This window comes from Sinocyclocheilus grahami, unplaced genomic scaffold (genome assembly GCF_001515645.1).
Source record: "Sinocyclocheilus grahami isolate Dianchi unplaced genomic scaffold, SAMN03320097.WGS_v1.1 scaffold146.1, whole genome shotgun sequence".
Lineage (NCBI taxonomy): Eukaryota > Metazoa > Chordata > Actinopteri > Cypriniformes > Cyprinidae > Sinocyclocheilus > Sinocyclocheilus grahami.
The window spans coordinates 1,409,222-1,427,492 of record NW_015505325.1 but is presented as its reverse complement, the minus strand read 5'-3'; the positions used below and the strand labels follow the sequence as shown (position 1 = coordinate 1,427,492).

Below are 18,271 nucleotides of genomic sequence, written 5' to 3'. Positions count from 1 at the left end.
CCCCCCGTATTATAATTGCTCTGTATTTTTGTATTTCCCATTCAGTTCCTATGGCGAACATTTTTGACTGCGAAGATCACAAGTGTGACTATTTTTAATATTTTTTACTATTTTATGTTTTACCACTTCACTATTTTTTAATTTAGATGTTTATAATCATGTCTATGATTAGGTTATTTAAAAGTGTATTTTTCTGAGTGAAATGAACTCTTCAAGTGGTCACCATAGTCTTCATAGTTGTTGTACTGAGGAGGTGGGAATTCTGGGGGAGGAGAGTTTGATTGCACGAGAACTGGTCTCTTCATGCTCCCTGGATAACCCCGACCAACGATGCTTTCCAAATGGCTCCTAAGAAATAGAAAATATATCTCTGTCAGTACAGCACTGATAAAAATTGAGGTTGTAGTGTAAGAGAAAAAATAAATAATAGATCTTTGTTATTTAGATCATTTGAGTAGCTCACTTAATACGGATTTGTAGCAAAAACATTTTTTTTTAAATTATATATTGAAATTATTATCCCAAATAATCAATAATGTTCATTTAGAACATTACATTTTAGCACATTTAAAGGGAAAAAGATGATGCTTGATTCTCAGTACAACAGCTTTGTGAGGCAGCAGCTGACCTGATGTCCATCTGTGGTTCTTTAAACAGTGGTGTGGCATCCCCTCCTTGCTGTATTGCCTTTTCCAGATCATTTGCCACCTCCTGAGCCTAGCGATTTAAAACACCACAGATACCTTTATAAAAAACAATAAGGACACTGACAGAGGGAGTGGAATGGAAACTCCCACATCAATCCACAAGATATATTAAGACAGATTTATACTGTGCAGATGCACCACTATCTACCCTTGGATGAATCTAACATTCTTGGCTACACAGCAGAGTGTTGTTCCTCACCCCAATCTCCTCACACTGGAACAGGAAGGCCCGTGGAGCTCTCTGGCTAGGATCCTGAACTGAGATAATGAGAAGGGAATCATACACACAACTGTCCAGAACAGCTCTCGTCGCTCTGATGCTACTCAAGTGCACAGACTCCAAAAACTCCTACAATTCCAGGAAACAGAGTTTAATGTTAGTACCGGAACTAACTGTTGTGTAATGTAACCATTTAAAAAGGCAAAACTATTTGTATAGTATTTGAGCATAAAGTGTGCACCTGACCTTGGTCTCTATGTCACACAGCTGTAGCTGGTTCGCCTGGACCTGCATGATCATGTCCTGACCCCACACTTTCCCTTTGCTGTCCATATTCTTCAACCTGTTCACACAGTCATCAATGCTGCTCATCTCTCTGCCATCTAACACACAGGTGAACAGGTGCTAGGGAACAGAAAGAGAATTAGATTTGATATTGTTTTATGATCACATGAATCACACAGAAGCTATTGTTATAGAGGGATTTGTGAAATTCAGCCTTGCTACGTCATCACATTTTCCAGTTCAGTTTGTGTGGAAATGGAAATCTCTACAGTGCATGTTAGATAAGCATTGGTTGTCTGTTATATTGTATAACACACATTAGTGAAGTGGGTGTTGGCTTTGTGCTAACAGATTAAAATTATGCATCAGTAACATGCAGTCAGCACAAATGAACATTTCAAAATGATTAGTTAATAAGTGTAGTTAACAAACACATGGATTCAATCTCACCTCTACTCTGTACTGAAAGTTGTCTTGTTGTCTGCTGATTGATTCTGCATACTCCTTCCTTTGCACTAAAGCATTAAAGTCAAGTTATAATTATGGTACATTATTTTTAGGATATGTTATTTAAATGGGTTTTGTACTTACTGTAGATGGATTTGGCACTAGGACGAGACATGCCAGAGCTCTGGGACAGCGGCTCAGGTGAGAAGCCTCTATAATATAATCACAACACAATATGTCTGTATATGTATATATTTATATATATATATACATAATAGTTTTAATAAATTAATTGTAAATAATTAATAAATAATAATTTTGATAGTTAACAGATTGTCAATAAATGACTATGACCCCTAAATGTAAACAGTAACATCACTATATTTCTTGTTATTTCGAATATTATCTGTTCTGTTTGTTCTAAACTGAACTATTCTTAACAACAACAGCAACAACAAAAAACAGTTAACTCAGTGTTATTGCAACATGCAGGATATAACCATAAAGAATGTGGACATCCACTTCTGATGAACTAACTTGGCTATTTCTGTAATTTCAGAGAAATACTACACCATATCATGATTCTAAAGAATTCTGGGTGTCTAAACTTTATTGGACAATTTTTCAGAGGATCCTTTTTTGTTTGAAAGTAACAACAAAGTCAACTTCTTCCATACCAGATGTCAACACAAACTAACTGAATTAAAAATAATTACTAATATTAATTGGAAAAACGAAAATATTTACATGACTCTTAAACTAACAATGAAAAAAAAATGGAGAAATGTTAATTTTAGTTTTAGATACATATATTATAAAACTTGAAACCTTTAAAAAAATAAAACTGATTGTGAATTGTGAAAATGCTACTAGATCAGGGGTGCCCAAACTCGGTCCTGGAGGGCCGCTGTACTGCAGAGTTTAGCTCCAACTCTAAATAAACACACCTGAAGTAGCTAATCAAGGTCTTACTAGGCATACTAGAAACTTCCCGGCAGTTGTGTTGAGGCAAGTTGGAGCTAAACTCTGCAGGACCGAGTTTGGACACCCCTGTACTAGACAGCAATATCTACCGCCAATTCAATTCAAAACCATTCAAATGATAGGCCTACCAATTAGCGCATTGGCTTTGGCAGTCCTAAAATACAACTTAAATAAAAACTAAAATGAACTTAGACCAGACAACTCTGAAAATAGACCAGACACTAAACAAAAACAAACTGAAAAAAATAAAATAAAAATCTTTAATAACCCAGCCGCAGCGATTTGTAATGACAACCTTCCTGACAACTGTTATGACAACCGATATGAGAGATAGAAGGCATGACATGACGTTCTATATTGAAACACCCTTGTATGTGTTTCAGGTACAAGTTCCACTCGCAGAATAAAAGAATAAAAGAATAAAAGAACTACTGACAGAGGCGAGAAAAGACATGTACCTTGACTGGAAAACTGGGACAGGGTTCCCCCCATACATTCTTGACTGTGCTTTTTAACACCTGTAATAATAACGTTATCAGTCATAAATCCATTTAGAAAAAATGGCAGATGAACATTTGATATGCCAGGCAGGCAGCTACATAAGTTATGAAGAAGTGTTTGTGGTTTCACACCACTGAAGGTGCATAAATGGGTAAAGTTGGTCTAAATTAGGATAACCCTGTTTTACAGTGCCATTGTTATGCATGTTAGTTACTACAGTAATAACAGCAAAGTATGCATAATTACAATCAACTAACCCTAAACCAAACTCTGTAGTATATTTATCATTATTCTGTTACTGCATAATTACACAGCTACTGACACTTTAAAATAAAGTGCAACCTAAATTAGCTAAAGAACAACATGTTTAGACCTTGAAAAGACACCATTCCATCAAAATCTTCTGCCCACATATGATCTTAGTAATTACACCATGACTATAACTGCTGAAGAAGTGTTGAATACTAAGTCTCCATCTAGAGGCCAAGCTAAAAATGACTAATGTATATAGATTCTGGACTAAAGCAACATTTATATTTGGACGCATTTTTGGCTGACCAGTGGTCAGTTGCATAAACTTAGTCTCTATGTTAAGACTGTCTTAAGAACTAGTCTGACCAACAAGCCGTTACCAATAGATAAACTTGTAAGACTAGTCTAAGCATTTTATGCAACTGGCCACAGAAATGCTCAAATGATTCAGAAAAAAAAGAAAAAAAAGAACAAGACAATTTTCTCTGTAATATTACTGTTTACACTACATGAAAATAGTAATAATTAGAGAAAATCAAATAAAAGGTCTGTAATTACCATACTTGCGAATATTATGTAGCATAAGCTTCTTCTCTGGAAAAACAATACTATCCACCTTGAGCAAATGCTTCCTGTGTATAATATGAATACAGTGAAGTGTCAATGGAGTGACCATATTCCCTGTACCTGCTGTGGGGTGATGCTCTTGATGACGCTCTGTTCAACCCAGTTCACCATGTGCTCTTGCTCCATGCGGCGGTGCAGGTTCTGAAGCTCCACCTGGTAGTCCAGCCTCTTCTTCACCTCATTGGTCACCATGTGCAGCCGCTCCCTGTAATTGGTCTCCAGCAGCATAGCCACATTGTTCTGATGGAAGATGGGAAGAGGAGCGTCACAAAACAAGACTTAGTGCCATTCTAAAAGTTATCTGTAAATAATTCCAAATTTAAATGTAAACACGTGTGGATTTGTGATATTTATCGATAGCAAATGAAGGCAAATGATCTGTCACTGGAAAAATGGCTATTCTGTCCTCCTCACCCTCTTGGCATCAAAGAGCATGCATCTGCCTTCTACTCTCCACTGCTCCTTCTTCTCATCCTCAATGCCTTGAGCTAGGCTAGCCATGGCCTGATCCTTCACTTCCTGAGCCTCTGCCACTTTATCCTGCAGAGGAAGAGAGAGAACCAAATATTAGTCAAACAAATCCCTTAGTTACAGTCATTTGGGGTAATTGTTCACAACATCAAATTTATCAGCAGATACTATTCCACTCTCAATACAACTTCACATGTGACATTTCTGTTGCATACAAAACACTTTCTGCACCTCATTGATTTTATCAGCGAAGGCGGCCACACTGGGCCCAAACTTCTTGACGCCGTAAATGATGACCACACCGATTGACGCAGCAGCAAACGTCTCGTGATTGATTACGTAGATTTCCTTAGACAGCATGTACAGGAGCAGACCAGTGCCCAGCATATAAGGCCCTGCAAACAGAAGAGAACACCACTGACACAAACAAACCTGTGCATCAATGTACTGGCTCTCGCTCGCTGTCATAAGAAATACATTTTTACACAGCTCTTTTGGATGAAGAGATTATTAGTGAATAACAATGTTATTATCAATCTGCTAATCACATAACGCTATCGTGAGGTAGGACTGCACTACTTATCTAACTAAAACGGAATTTTGATATGCAGTTAGCAAAACAACAAATGAATTTGTTCATTCTGAGACATGATAGACCTAATCTCTGTGAACTGTTGTTGCATGGTAAACTTCTGCATAAATATTTTTCAATAATTTCTATTTTAGAGTGAACTTGTCATTTAAAAGATTAACAGGAACCTGGATAACTGGGAAACACTAGGAAAGGAGGCAATAAAGATGACAAACTCACCTGTCACACCGGTCTTGGGATACAGCAGTGTGAAAAGCTCCTCTGGGAAGATGCCATGTCGGACCTTTCCTCCCTTCTCGGGCAGAGGGGGAACAGGTGCACGACTCTGGGAGGACTGATGAAAAGAACGAGAGGCCTGAACTAGGCTAAGGAGTAAAAGAGGCACAGAGTTAGAGATTTATGGATGTCATTGATTGTCATTTGTTTTCCAGTTCTCTTCAACCGCAGACTGACATACACAGCACTGACCACAAGAATGAAAGATTTTACATACCAAGCACCAAAGGACCCGCTGTTTTTCAGGATATGACCTACAAGAAACAGAAAACAGCAGTTAGAAAAGGACTGGAAATCTCAATGTCAATCGTTTAAAGACTGACACCTTTCATTACTGCTTGTAATTCTGTTTTATTAAGTGCAACTGTGATTTCATCAAAAGAATCAATGATTCGTTTAAAACAAATTAAATGAATGAATCTTTTGCAGCTGTCACGTCTAAAAGCTGCTCTGTACATGACATTAGTTCAACAGAATTAACATCCTATTAAAAAAAACACATTGTTTTTATTTATTTATTTTTTTATATGATTTTGGTTCATTGTGCAAATATAATAAAAAAGCATGTCTTTGCATACATAACACAAGTTAGTCTATGGTTACAAGCTGTCAATAATCAGGTTAGGAAATAAAGCGAACTAAAAACAATTTGATAATTTGCACTCCTGAATGCACATTCAGTAAATGTTATTTTATATGAAAATGTAAATGAATACGCACCTAATATAAATGGTAAAGTTTGAATGTGGCATTAGCTCTCAGCTAACAGCTAAACTCAATACAAGGACATATTGAAAGCACAACAACTCCACGATTATTCTCACAGAGCAACGGCTGTATGAGCATAAACCTGTACTTCATTGCATTTAATACGCAATTAGAATTATAACATACATTCATTAGAGCAGATAAACACGTTTCTCTGCAGGTTCCTGTGCGGTCATTCACACCGTGCGGCCTAATTTTACCCTTCAACTGCACATTCCCTCATAAAACCGTCTATTTAATCCACACGATTAACGCGAAGAGTTAGGGTGGCTTTCATTGGATAAATCACGCACCTGAAACGAGCACCAGTCTCGATAACATGTTTTAACGGGTGAATGTCAGGATCCCTGGCCGAAACGTCTCTGTACCGGGCTCTCTGTACCCTTCTAGACCAAGGATGAGGAACTCTCGCCTCAAATATCGCGAGATGTTCCAAAAACCAGCGATCTGTCACATCCGGGAAACTCTGCTGCACTATGAAAGGAGCCAGCAAGTGGCGCCAGTTCACCATAAAAACAACAAAGGAAACGTTCACGTTGACACTTACAAGTTGTTGCTTACATAAATATTTGAACGTACTAATGATGATAATTGATATCAATAAGCATTTAAATAAGTCTTAATATAGATAAACACTTGTTGAGATGCAATGGGAGTTTGCCTAATATTAAAATGTACAGTAGGCTCTATACACTGAACATAAGCCGATTTACAGCCTAACAATCTTCTATTTTAAACTCGACTTGTAAAGTCTGTTTCTACATCCACTTCAAACTTCACTTTGCTGTTTATTTGATTTCTTGCTTCAGCTCAAATGAATTTGTTTTCAAATAAACATTAACATGAGTCCACCTTGCATTTCTGCTTGCATTTTAAAATCTTGCTTTGATATAGCAGGGAATATTGATTCTACATTGTCTTTCTCTTTCTCTCCAGTCCCTCCCCATCCACTATTGCTACACTTAAACAACCAATATAACCACCCCTCCAGTCCTAATCTTAGGGCCCATCCGTGTGTGGCACCAGTTTCAATATGCATGGCTGCTGAGATAGAGGAACTCATACAAGTTGTGAGGTTCATCTTACTTCCTGTTAAGCAAGCAAGGCAAACGAAATAGACTGCCCTTTGTTGAATGAACTAGTTTTCAAGTGCCATGTAAGCTTCAAAGTGTTCAGACTCGGCTCTCATAATCATTTTGACTCCAGGGACTCATCTCAGAACAGGTACTTTCATTAAAGGCTGTAAAGAGACAAATATGCTAAAACTCATTCTAGTTGATCTGCATTTGGCTTGTATGATGGTGTAACTGTTTGAATGCAGGCTTGTTATTCAGCTGCAACTTGATATTTGGTTAAAGTATTATTTATTTATGTATTAAAACTATTATTTATGCATTAAAGTTTTATTTATTTATTTTTAATTGGAAAAGCTTGTAAAGTAATGTAAATGTTCAGGCAATGTAGTGCCTAAAATTGTTGCAAATCAATATATGGGAGCATTGCATACTGTGTCTTGTTCATACTTGTTCAGTCATTATTATGATATCTGCACATATATGAACACCGTTTTAATTTTAAAGTTTCATCTTTTTGTTTCAGCTGCATGTAGCTCAGTTCATGCCTGTTTTGAAACAATATGACAACAGAAGTGAATGACTGGACACACTTCATCTTACAGTATGTTTAATTAAGCATTTACTATTTTATATGTAGCCACTATAAACATGATTTTATTGTAGCTCTGAAAAGAATGAGAACACACAACAAGTGTGACCCACAACAGCATAAGCATTTAGTTTTTGCTCGTTTTATTACACCAGTTGTTGTTGATTATCCTCATTTTGTGTCATTTGCTTATTTTGGATGGTCTATTTTTGAGATCTAATGATATAGTGCCATTAAAGGATGGATATACAGTATGTTTTTCAATTACAGGAAATTGCCACTTCAAGAACCACACATTTACTTTGTGAGGTGACATTCCAGTGCCTTGAAACATACCACAAAGTTTTCAACTCATACAGAGTGGGACAGAATGGAGGGTGCTCACGACAAAAGAAGGTCACTGGCCGCAAATTACGAGTATAAAGTGGAGCAGCGTGCCGTGAAGCACAGAGAAATCAGCCATCGGAATAACACAACATCATGTCGTAGTCCCACGAGAGATCTGGACACAAGGTTTATTAAAACTGAAATGCATCGGAAAAGACAGTTTGAGTTCTTCAAAAGAAGACCAGTGGACCATGGCACATACGCACTGTTATCTGCAGTGCCAAGGCACAGATACTCAAGGGAAACCCTGCATGCACCAGAGTATATGACGCAAACCTTAACGTCAATCAGACGGCCCTTGATAAGTCGAAATGTAAAGCTCCAGAGAGATGGCATTAACTTTACAAAGCAGGTAGAGAGATTATTAACCAGGTCTTTGTCTTGTGACTGATGAATCACCAATTTTATGGTTTATATTTCTTAAATTCAAGAAAATGTTATATATTTTTTAATGACATCCTCTATAATAGGGGTCACCAAAGTAAGTCCTGTAGGGCCATGGTCCTGCAGAGTTTAGCTCCAACTTGGCTCAATACACTTGCCTGGAGGTTTCAAGTATACCTAAGACCTTGATTATCTGGTTCAGGTGCGTTTGATTAGGGTTGGAGCTAAACTCTGCAGGAAACCGGCCCTCGAGGACCAAGTTTAGTGACCCCTGCTCTATAATAAGACTGATCGTCTATAATAACAGTGAAATCAAATGTCCAAATTCTAAAGACAGTCTCCACTCTTCCAATGAATGATGAGCATGACCTGAAATCAGATGAATGGGATGAACCAATACTCAATTCTGTTCGGCTTCATGGGAAAATTAACAAGGAGCGAGGTTAGTGGATTTTCTGATGAATAATCATAAGTCCAACTAGGTCATGTCTAACATTGCTTTAAATTAAGACATGAATACTTAAGATCAGATAAGTAATAGTGAGATTAAAATGTCAAAACATATTAGTGTTATAGACTGCAATTTTTCAAAGTGTTTTGTTATATGTGGCAGGATGTGACAAAATGATAAATTACAAAATATTATTATATTAGTAATATTACATATATGATTTTGTTTTTATAATTCATACAGTTCTGCTGAAAGACATCACTCAGCACTCAAACACCCAGAAGACATTGCAAACAGCCAGCATTCAGACTGAGTGAGTCACATTACATTTACTGTATATTTTAAAAGTAAACAATCATAATGCACCTGTTTTATAAATATTAATGCAGCATTATGAACTCTCTTCCTTCAGGTCTGGATTTGTTACCGTCAAAGAAGCAGTAAGGAATCTGATGCTTGTTTAAAAACAATTTAATTTTGTTTGACAAAATGAAAACAATTCCATAGTTAAATATGTTAATGTTGTTTCATTTATTAATAAAATAATTCATTTTTTTCTCCTCTTGTTTTTAGGATGTACACCAGTTGGCTGACTATTTAGAAGTATGACAACCCATAACGTTCATATTTAAAAACACCTGCTCTTCCTGACTGACTTTTTGTTACTGTTATGCAGGAGGCCTTACAAAGAGAAGAGGCTCTTAAAAAGAAGCTCTCCAACCTCCAGAAAAGTGCCACCACATTACTGCACTCTACAGAGCTCCTGTGGAAGGTACATTAGTAAACTACTTCCTGCTGAAGCCCTGCAGCATCATTCTGAGGCACACATGCACCTGTACATTATGAAATCTAACTACGTGAACTCCTTTAAACAGACTGTCAGATGTTCTTGCTTCCTTTGAAGCACAAGATGATCTTTGGATCATTCTGAAATCTTTTGAAGAACATGATTATCAGGTTTTGTGGAGTTCATACAGCTCAAAAGCTGTGGTTATTAAAGCAAAATGAGACAAACCAAATACAAAGACATTTTGAAATTCATGGTCATTACTCGTACATTAGCTATGCTGTCACTCTACTTAATACTGGCTTCATCATATTTATTTTTTTATTATTATTTGTATAGCGCTTTTCACTATACAAATCGTTGCAAAGCAACTTTACAGAAAATTAAGTTTCTACAATATTTATTCGAATTTCCTGGTTTGGTCACAGCAGTAATACAGAGAGAGGCTGTGGGGATGGTCTTGTGGTCGACAGCATCCGGCTCCTTATGGCTCGTTCAGAAAAAAACAAGAAAGGTTCTTTTTCTAGCTCACACACACAAAATGGAGAGCAGTGTAGGCATCAGCGAGGTGTTTTTTTTTTTTAGCATTTTGCAATGCTTCAAACTCGCCCCTCATTCAAAATGTTCAATTTTTCCATTTTGAGCTCATGACATCTATATTTTTCTCAAGGGCCAATATACTGTAGCAATCAATCTAGAATTATCAATAATAAAGGTTGTTTGCTTTTAACAAAATGCTAAGGAGGCAGTTATAAGACAGGATGCAGTGTATGTACAGAAACTGAAAACTCTTGCTTCAGTGGTTCTCTCTCACTGACACACACACAAAGACACATTTCCTTTTCCTCCCACAGACACGCTGTGATGAGGACTTGCTGAAGAGTAAGATCAAAGCCCTGGAGGCTCAGCTGCAGGTTTGCATCAAGGTAAGACTTGCAACGCTGCATCTTTGCAACAGCTCCAGCCCAGACTGTGAGAAGTTACAATGCATTCAATTCAGCTGACTTATAAACTTAGTTACTTCAAATATTTTTGAATAATTAAATATTTAAAGTGGTTTATTGTTCATTTTTCTGCTTTTTAAGTTGCAAACTAGTATATTGATTCAACTTGGTCCTTGATAAGTACAGGTCAGAGAGTTTGAGACACTTTTTTTGAAATAGAAAGGTAAAGGTTGCAATTTGTCTTTTTCAGAAGGTTCCTCAGGATGGAGTGAAAAAAGTGGTGCTAAAGATGGAAAAACAGAGGGAGGAGTATGAACAGAATGCTCTGAAGGCTATTCAGAGGGCAGAGAATGAGAAGGCAGAAGCTCAGAGTAAGATGGAGTACCTCCAGGTAAGACCCCAAATGCAGAGGTCAGTCTTAATAACAAGTCTAAAATGTAACACAAAATCATCAATGTATACTTGCGAATCAGACTGAGTTGTTGCTTTAAGAACTCCTAGCTATGTTCCAAGAATCCAGTTTTCATTCCCACTCTTCCCTTCCACCAGGGGGCTCTGCAGACAGCGCAAGCAGAGTCTGAGCGGTGGCAGAGGCTGTGTGAGGAGCTGAAAGCGGGTTCGAGTCAGATGAAGAAGAGGCAGGATGAGTGCACCGATCAGATGTTACAGCTGCAGGGTCACTTGGAGGTACACCAAAGCCACTATAACAGAAACCATCATGAAAGAATCAAAGGACTTGAGTGACACATCACAGATTTTTGCAAAAGCTGACAAACCACAGGGCCCTACTTTCTGTACACCCTATCACAACTGCACTGAAATGTATGGAAAAAACTAACAAACAAGCATGTATGGTGTGTAACTGTGTATGTGTTTGTGCAGCGTTCTGTGGAACAGGAGAAGATGCTGAGGAAGCAGAGTGAATCTCTGCAGCAGGAGAGAGCAGAGCTTCATTCCTGCATCTCAGAGCTGGAGGAGGAGAACCTCAACCTGAGAGAACATCTACAGGAACTCACAGGTGCTGGAAAACTGACTTTCACGTCACATTCATTCAGAATTTATGGAAACTACTAATACTGTCTATTCTAAGGAGTTAACAAGCTGTATTTCTTTCAAATCTCATATTTCTTGCAGTTATTTCTTGCTTCATCTGTGTCTCTTTCTTTCACACGCTCGCAGGACACAACTATGATTGGTGGAACAGGAACACAGAAATACATGAAGATGCTTCAGCACTGGACCAGCTCCTAATGACAGATAACAGCATAGCCAGACAACTGAGCGAGACTGAACATAGACTCAGAATGAAAGAAAAAAAGGTAAAGAGCTGCCAGAGAGATCGCGGAAATTAAATTAAGGCAAGACACTACAGACAAAACCACTGTTTTTTTTTATGCACTGGTCAATTTTGGGATTTTTGGATATTTTGCTTCCATTTCACACTTGTGGAACAGAATACACATATAAGTCATATATGTTTATTTTATTACCTTTGAACTATTTTCATCTTTCAGCATTACAATACATATCTTTATAGGCATTTTTGCATAATGCGAACTTTCCACTTTTGTTCTTATCTATATTCTGAAGGTTTTTATAGAGGGTTTGTTCATATATCCTTTGCCTGATTTAGGCTATATAATATTTCATTCCTAGAAATATGAGTTAAAAATCCTTTTTCTTGCTGTTGAAAGTATTTTCTGATTTAATGAAAGGAATGATAAAAGGAGATATCCAACATTTCCTTTGTAAAACAAACAAACAAACAAACAAAAACCTCTAATATATCAACAAAATGAAAACATTTTGAACCTAGATTTTTCCAGTGTTCAGATTTTTGTTTTGGAAATGTATGATAATATATATATTAAATTGTTTTGATTTGCATTTAAACAATATTTCAGAAAACTTGTAATACAAAACAGTTACCTTAATGTACTGTAATGAACAAAGGGAAGTATGGTGATATCTTGATATTTATTTATTTATTTCCTCTTTTTTACCTATTCACCATTGGTGTCTTGCCTTAAATGTAATAAATTACTAATAATTATTACATATGTATTATGTAAAATCTTTCCTAATTAATTTTTGTTCTTAATAAACTACAATTGAACTACTATGCAAGACAAGGATCTTTATAATATATTTAATATATGAAAATGTAAATCTTATAACCTGTAGTTTAGCAGTGAAATTCTAACAGTGCACTGAGGTGATCATACTCGGATTGTCACTTTTTTAAGGGGGGGGGGGGGGCAATAAAATAAAAAATTAAAACAATAAAACAATTATTCAGTTGTAAATATTATTTTCTTTCTTTGAGAAAACTTTTTCTATACATGAACATAAGACATAGTTTAACATAGTGTTGTCTTGGTTACCCGGTTGCTATGGCAGTGCATGGAGCTGCAGGCCGATCTTGAGGCCCTGGAGCAAGAGTGTTACAGCTATCAGTCCCATTGCAGAGAAGAACTGAACATACTGACGGCACGCCAGAACAACAGCAGGGTGAGATTCTACCAAAATAACAGCCATGTGTGACTATAGGTCTAGTTTAAGCCTGGTTTTCTTATCATTTGGAATTTGTATGCACTCGGATGAATATATTTTTGAATACCACGAATTCTGACAGATTTCAAAATGAAGTTAATTAGGTTAAGATCAAGATTCTCCACACTTAAATTTGGTTTCTTTGTACATTTACACCATAAATCATTTTCCACCTTTATCTCCCTGAACAGAGTCGATGTTGTGGGTCCTGGCTCTGTATATTTCTGTTCTTACTGCTTCTGATGGTTGTGTTGGTGGCAGCCCTGTGGTTTTATCATCTACCTGCCAGAGAGCAGCTCCGCCAGTTTTACTCCATCCTGGAACAGCGTATGGAGGACTACCTCATCCAGAAAGCTTCAGCACAGCATGGAGTCTGCTGTAGACCTGTGTGATGAGAGCAAAGAGCAAAGCCAAGAGTCTTCTAGAGATTTTGTTTGTTTATATTTATTTTGTATTTCACATTTCTAATTGATGTACGTACAAGAATGTTTTTTTAATGTTAGCCACATATAATGTTTCTATTGTTTTTTTTAATGGTTCTTTGTATTAGTATCTAAAACAGACCAAACTGCCTTTGTAAATACTAGTGTCATGTTACAAAATGTTATAATGAATTTTTAGTTTTAATACCTAAATCGGTGTCTGAATTGTACAGTTTATAACCGATTATTAGAATTCGGTACATTATTGGAAAACAGTACATTTAAACATCCAAACACAATGGTAGATCAAGAGATCAAGCCTGGAATAAATTTACTGTGTACAACTAAGATCTGCATTTTGACATTAGTATTAAACATGTAACATTTGTATTTTGAACTGTATCTCTATTTTTACTGAATGATTTCAAAAGGTAATTTCCAGATAGGGTAGTGTAAACTTCTTTGTCCTGGAACAGCGTATGGAGGACTACCTCATCCAGAAAGCTTCAGCACAGCATGGAGTCTGCTGTAGACCTGTGTGATGAGAGCAAAAAGCAAAGCCAAGAGTCTTCTAGAGATTTTGTTTGTTTATATTTATTTTGTATTTCACATTTCTAATTGATGTACGTACAAGAATGTTTTTTTAATGTTAGCCACATATAATGTCTCTATTGTTTTTTTTAATGGTTCTTTGTATTAGTATCTAAAACAGACCAAACTGCCTTTTTAAATACTAGTGTCATGTTACAAAATGTTATAATGAATTTTTAGTTTTACTACCTAAATCGGTGTCTGAATTGTACAGTTTATAACCGATTATTAGAATTCGGTACATTATTGGAAAACAGTACATTTAAACATCCAAACACAATGGTAGATCAAGAGATCAAGCCTGGAATAAATTTACTGTGTACAACTAAGATCTGCATTTTGACATTAGTATTAAACATGTAACATTTGTATTTTGAACTGTATCTCTATTTTTACTGAATGATTTCAAAAGGTAATTTCCAGATAGGGTAGTGTAAACTTCTTTCAGTTAGCACTCACTGAGTATACAAGGACAATATTGTTGCGTTGAATGGCTGCAAAAGCATATTGTCATGACAGGTCACTCTCTTTAGCGTTCCAGACTGACCTACACATTAATGGAGATCTGACACAGCTTGTTTCAACACATTCACACGCTGCCCCTCCCCTTGCCCAACACTGCTTTTCACCATGGTTTTCTGTGTAAAGATAACCAGAGCCCATTAAAACATTCACTCCAGCTCTATAACAGTGATAATAGCTTGACAGCCATCATAAAGGGTGAGTTATTTTATATCCTTTTGCGGAAATGCATTTGTCTGACAGATTTAAAACTACAGAGGAACTTTCTGATAGATGAATTGCAGCTTGAACATGATGTAAAACTGGAAGTGCAATACTACAGTGCGACACATAAAGTAGGCCTGAGGTGTTTTAACAGAAGTGGCTGCACACAGAATATGGGTTCATTTACACAACAAAGTTTTAATAAACTATATTCTAAAGTATATGCTAATACTATTACACTATCTAAAAAGACATAAATAGGTAGTGTTGTTTTATTCGATTAATGAAACTTTGTGTATTTCTAGGAGTTCTGATAAATGAGGTCGCCTCTTCTGGTATGTTTTGTTGGATTATGTTTGTGGACGTCTGTAATTTCACTGAAGATCTGCGCCTTCAACATCCAGAGCTATGGGGAAGCAAAGGCCAGCAATAAGAGAGTTATGGAGATTTTGATAAAGGTGCAAAGAATATTTGAGAATATGATTAGAAATCTAAAAAAATGCCTTTAAATACTTGAATTTCTAGAAACATTTTTACATGTCTAGATCATTTCTCGCTGTGACCTGAGTTTGATCCAGGAGGTTCGTGATTCTAGAGGTGAAGCCATATCTGCACTGTTGATGAACCTGAACAGGTATATTCACAGCATTTCACTGATGAATTAATGACTATGAAATAATGTATAATATCCAAAACAATGTTTTTATTTTCCTTCCTCCAGGTTTGACAAATCTCACATCTACACCCATTTAGAGAGTAAAAGAATGGGGAAGAAAACATATAAAGAGCAGTATGTGTATATTTACAGGTAATGAAACTTTTATAATGGGTGTTGTCACTAACACAAACACAGTGTAAGTGAACTTCTGTGAACTTACCAGAATTTTGCAAACACTAGGAGTGAGAAGATTAAACTCATCCAGCCTGTTGTCTTCACAGAAAAGACATGGTAAAGGTGCAAGAGCAATACCAGCACCCAGAGTTCAATGAGAGCGCAGTATTCGCTAGAGAGCCGTTCATCATATGGATCCATTCTCCCACAACCTGTACGTCACATAAATGTTCCACGGAGCATTTCTAGTACCAGGAAATAAAATAGCACATTTCAGCACAATAATTCTCTCAGATACATTCATATTGAATCTGATTGGTTGTATTATCTTACAGTGGTGAAGAACTTTGCCCTCATTGGTCAGCACACCTGTCCTAAGAGTGCAATGAAAGAAATGGAGGCACTGTATGAGGTCTTCCAAACAGTCAGGAAGAAATGGAAAACTGAGGTACACCAAACTCATATACAGATATGTTTTACTAGATAGAACGATAGATTGCATATTCATTCCTGGATTGTATATAATTTGTTATTTACATTTCTTATCTAGAATGTGATGTTTCTGGGGGACTTAAATGCAGCTTGCAGCTATGTTACCAATAAAGGACTGAAAAGCGTGCGTCTCAGGAGTGACCCAAAGTTCCACTGGTTGATTAGAGATGAACAAGACACTACAGTGCGTGAAAAAACATGCTGCGCTTATGACAGGTCTTACTTTCTTAGCAAAACAACATCAGTAACCAGAGGAACAATAGAGTGCTACAAGGATGATTTTGAAGGCCAGTTCAGAAGTTACCATTACACCAGTTTTCTAGACAAAAAGCCAATAGGATTTTTGCATTGAGTTTCGGATTATTGCACAAAATAAACTCCCGGGGGGAAAAAAAAACACGAGAACATTTTCACAAATTAACACAACTTTTATGAATTTTTAAGGTCTAAATACAGTCACCGGAAGTAAAAAGCTAAAGTTAGGCTATAAACGAACTACACCACGGTCACATGACTTCAACGCCGCCACCACCATCTACAAGTCTGAGTGAGTATAGTTTGCAAGAGTGTGATTATAAACACAAAGAGGTTTTAAAAGTGGACTAGTGAAGTTGCTTATTTCCAGGTTTTAGGACTCATTCCTGTAGCACTCTATAGCATTCCCAGCCTAAACTACAGTTACCAGTTTCACAATGGCATGTTAGATAGTCTAACAGTAAAATATTTGTGAAACCCCCTTTTAGGATTATTATTCATGGCAAAGAACTCATTTCTGGAATTGTTCCGGAATCTGCTCAACCATTCAACTTCAAAAAAGAATTCAGTCTATCTGAGGAAGAGGTACAGTAAACAGTATTGCAAAACAATTCATAAGTTAATTCATAAAAATGAGTAAAAATTCATCAAAAATGTTTAACATTTATTTTTATTTTTTGTTTTGCACCTAGGCTTTGGAAGTCAGTGACCACTATCCTGTAGAGGTGGATTTGAAAGCAAACCATCGCTACTTTCTGCGCCATGAACTGTGAAATAATAGATATCTGTGAATATAACCTACAAAGTAGGCTATCAATAATAGTATATAATTATTGCCCTGATACTGTGATAATTTACTGGTTTAATGTCCAGAACTACAAGTGCAGCATGGACAATTATTACACACATTTACTGTGTACATTTTGTCATGCAAGGAAACACCAGAAAGAAAGAAAATGTGAATAGATAATGGGAAAAAAAAGATTTTATCTTATATTTTATTATGCTGTTTCTGGAAAAACAAGTTGTTTACTACACTATTTTAGACATTTTTTATATCATTTATTAATATTATATATACAAATTATTTTTAAAATAAATTTTGATTTATGGTGGCTTGGTGCTCTGCTACAGTGTCCTGTATTTGAACTTGCTAATAGTGAAGATTAAATAATAAACTGATCTCCTTAATTATATGAAATTGTATGAAATATAATAGACATGGACTAAAAGCCACAAAACTTTCATATATATATATATATATATATATATGAAAGGGAGGGGTCTTTTCTCATTTAAATCAGCTCATATTTTGTCAGTCCCTTACACTGTTTTGATCAAGAGGAGTAGAAGCTATGCTCTTATGCTCTTTCATTCTGTCATGTAACTAAATAATTCACAATATAAAATTGACTAAAACTCTCAGCACTAAGGTGGCTCACTAAAAAAAGAAACCTCTAAGAATGGATACCGGGCATCTTGCTAATTTTAAAAGCTTTTTACATTGTCTGATGGAAAGAGAGCAGCGTTTTGAATAAAATTACTGTGTAACTCATGCAGAGGATGCATCAATTTAGAGGAGACATGATGTGGTTGTGCTTCTCAAACCACAGCCTAGAAAATGTTATACAAGGCTGCGTTCCTGCTGCACT

General features: G+C 36.4%; 4 protein-coding genes across 7 annotated transcripts in view; 2 read left to right on the top strand and 2 right to left on the bottom strand.

Moving 5' to 3' along the window:
- LOC107591810 (epidermal growth factor receptor kinase substrate 8-like) overlaps positions 1–3,163 on the bottom strand; it is a 7,574-nt gene extending 4,411 nt beyond the window's left edge. For all 3 annotated transcript variants that reach the window (XM_016281068.1, XM_016281069.1, XM_016281070.1), the window contains exons 1-7: positions 3,102–3,163; positions 1,804–1,871; positions 1,663–1,727; positions 1,174–1,332; positions 907–1,056; positions 629–717; positions 224–348 (exon numbers count right to left, since the gene is read on the bottom strand). In XM_016281068.1, coding sequence (XP_016136554.1) covers positions 224–348; positions 629–717; positions 907–1,056; positions 1,174–1,332; positions 1,663–1,727; positions 1,804–1,871; positions 3,102–3,139 — 694 coding nt within the window. In that variant the 5' untranslated portion in view covers positions 3,140–3,163. The remainder of the gene's footprint in view (positions 1–223; positions 349–628; positions 718–906; positions 1,057–1,173; positions 1,333–1,662; positions 1,728–1,803; positions 1,872–3,101) is intronic.
- An 878-nt stretch (positions 3,164–4,041) lies between these two features.
- Positions 4,042–6,557, bottom strand: atp5pb (ATP synthase peripheral stalk-membrane subunit b). Its single transcript, XM_016281071.1, has 6 exons — positions 6,424–6,557; positions 5,580–5,616; positions 5,306–5,451; positions 4,726–4,889; positions 4,438–4,563; positions 4,042–4,263 (listed from the first exon to the last, which is right to left on the bottom strand). The coding sequence occupies exons 1-6, from the start codon at positions 6,449–6,451 to the stop codon at positions 4,057–4,059; spliced, it is 708 nt and encodes a 235-aa protein (XP_016136557.1). The 5' UTR covers positions 6,452–6,557; the 3' UTR covers positions 4,042–4,056.
- A 683-nt stretch (positions 6,558–7,240) lies between these two features.
- Positions 7,241–14,164, top strand: LOC107591808 (TRAF3-interacting JNK-activating modulator-like). Its single transcript, XM_016281065.1, has 15 exons — positions 7,241–7,354; positions 7,730–7,807; positions 8,066–8,534; positions 8,900–9,008; positions 9,261–9,330; positions 9,430–9,457; positions 9,591–9,620; positions 9,694–9,789; positions 10,659–10,730; positions 10,999–11,139; positions 11,298–11,435; positions 11,631–11,766; positions 11,928–12,067; positions 13,149–13,259; positions 13,493–14,164. Exons 3-15 carry the CDS (start codon positions 8,166–8,168, stop codon positions 13,691–13,693), a joined length of 1,641 nt encoding a protein of 546 aa, XP_016136551.1. The 5' UTR covers positions 7,241–7,354; positions 7,730–7,807; positions 8,066–8,165; the 3' UTR covers positions 13,694–14,164.
- Positions 14,165–14,533: 369 nt separating this feature from the next.
- LOC107591809 (deoxyribonuclease gamma-like) lies at positions 14,534–17,738 on the top strand. Of its 2 annotated transcripts, none has more exons than XM_016281066.1 (9): positions 14,534–15,034; positions 15,346–15,498; positions 15,586–15,674; positions 15,762–15,848; positions 15,980–16,086; positions 16,208–16,320; positions 16,423–16,580; positions 17,108–17,204; positions 17,312–17,738. In XM_016281066.1, exons 2-9 carry the CDS (start codon positions 15,358–15,360, stop codon positions 17,390–17,392), a joined length of 873 nt encoding a protein of 290 aa, XP_016136552.1. In that variant the 5' UTR covers positions 14,534–15,034; positions 15,346–15,357; the 3' UTR covers positions 17,393–17,738. The 2 variants fall into 2 exon arrangements, with proteins under 2 accessions (XP_016136552.1, XP_016136553.1); XM_016281067.1 differs by having other exon boundaries at positions 16,423–16,548; positions 17,312–17,395.
- Positions 17,739–18,271: the final 533 nt, after the last annotated feature.

Bases quoted from the DNA above. Each gene is read 5' to 3' on its own strand.
- atp5pb (XM_016281071.1), bottom strand. From the start codon at position 6,451: ATGTTATCGAGACTGGTGCTCGTTTCAG. The intron at 5,452-5,579 runs GTATGTAAAATC...TTTACTCCTTAG, and splicing joins AGCGGGTCCTTTGGTGCTTG to CCTAGTTCAGGCCTCTCGTT. The intron at 4,890-5,305 runs GTGAGTTTGTCA...TTCTGTTTGCAG, and splicing joins TCCCAAGACCGGTGTGACAG to GGCCTTATATGCTGGGCACT.
- LOC107591808 (XM_016281065.1), top strand. From the start codon at position 8,166: ATGGAGGGTGCTCACGACAAAAGAAGGTCACTGGCCGCAAATTACGAG. The intron at 9,458-9,590 runs GTAAGGAATCTG...TCTTGTTTTTAG, and splicing joins TTGTTACCGTCAAAGAAGCA to GATGTACACCAGTTGGCTGA. The intron at 13,260-13,492 runs GTGAGATTCTAC...CTCCCTGAACAG, and splicing joins CACGCCAGAACAACAGCAGG to AGTCGATGTTGTGGGTCCTG.
- LOC107591809 (XM_016281066.1), top strand. From the start codon at position 15,358: ATGAGGTCGCCTCTTCTGGTATGTTTTGTTGGATTATGTTTGTGGACG. The intron at 15,499-15,585 runs GTGCAAAGAATA...TTACATGTCTAG, and splicing joins TTATGGAGATTTTGATAAAG to ATCATTTCTCGCTGTGACCT. The intron at 15,675-15,761 runs GTATATTCACAG...TCCTTCCTCCAG, and splicing joins CTGTTGATGAACCTGAACAG to GTTTGACAAATCTCACATCT.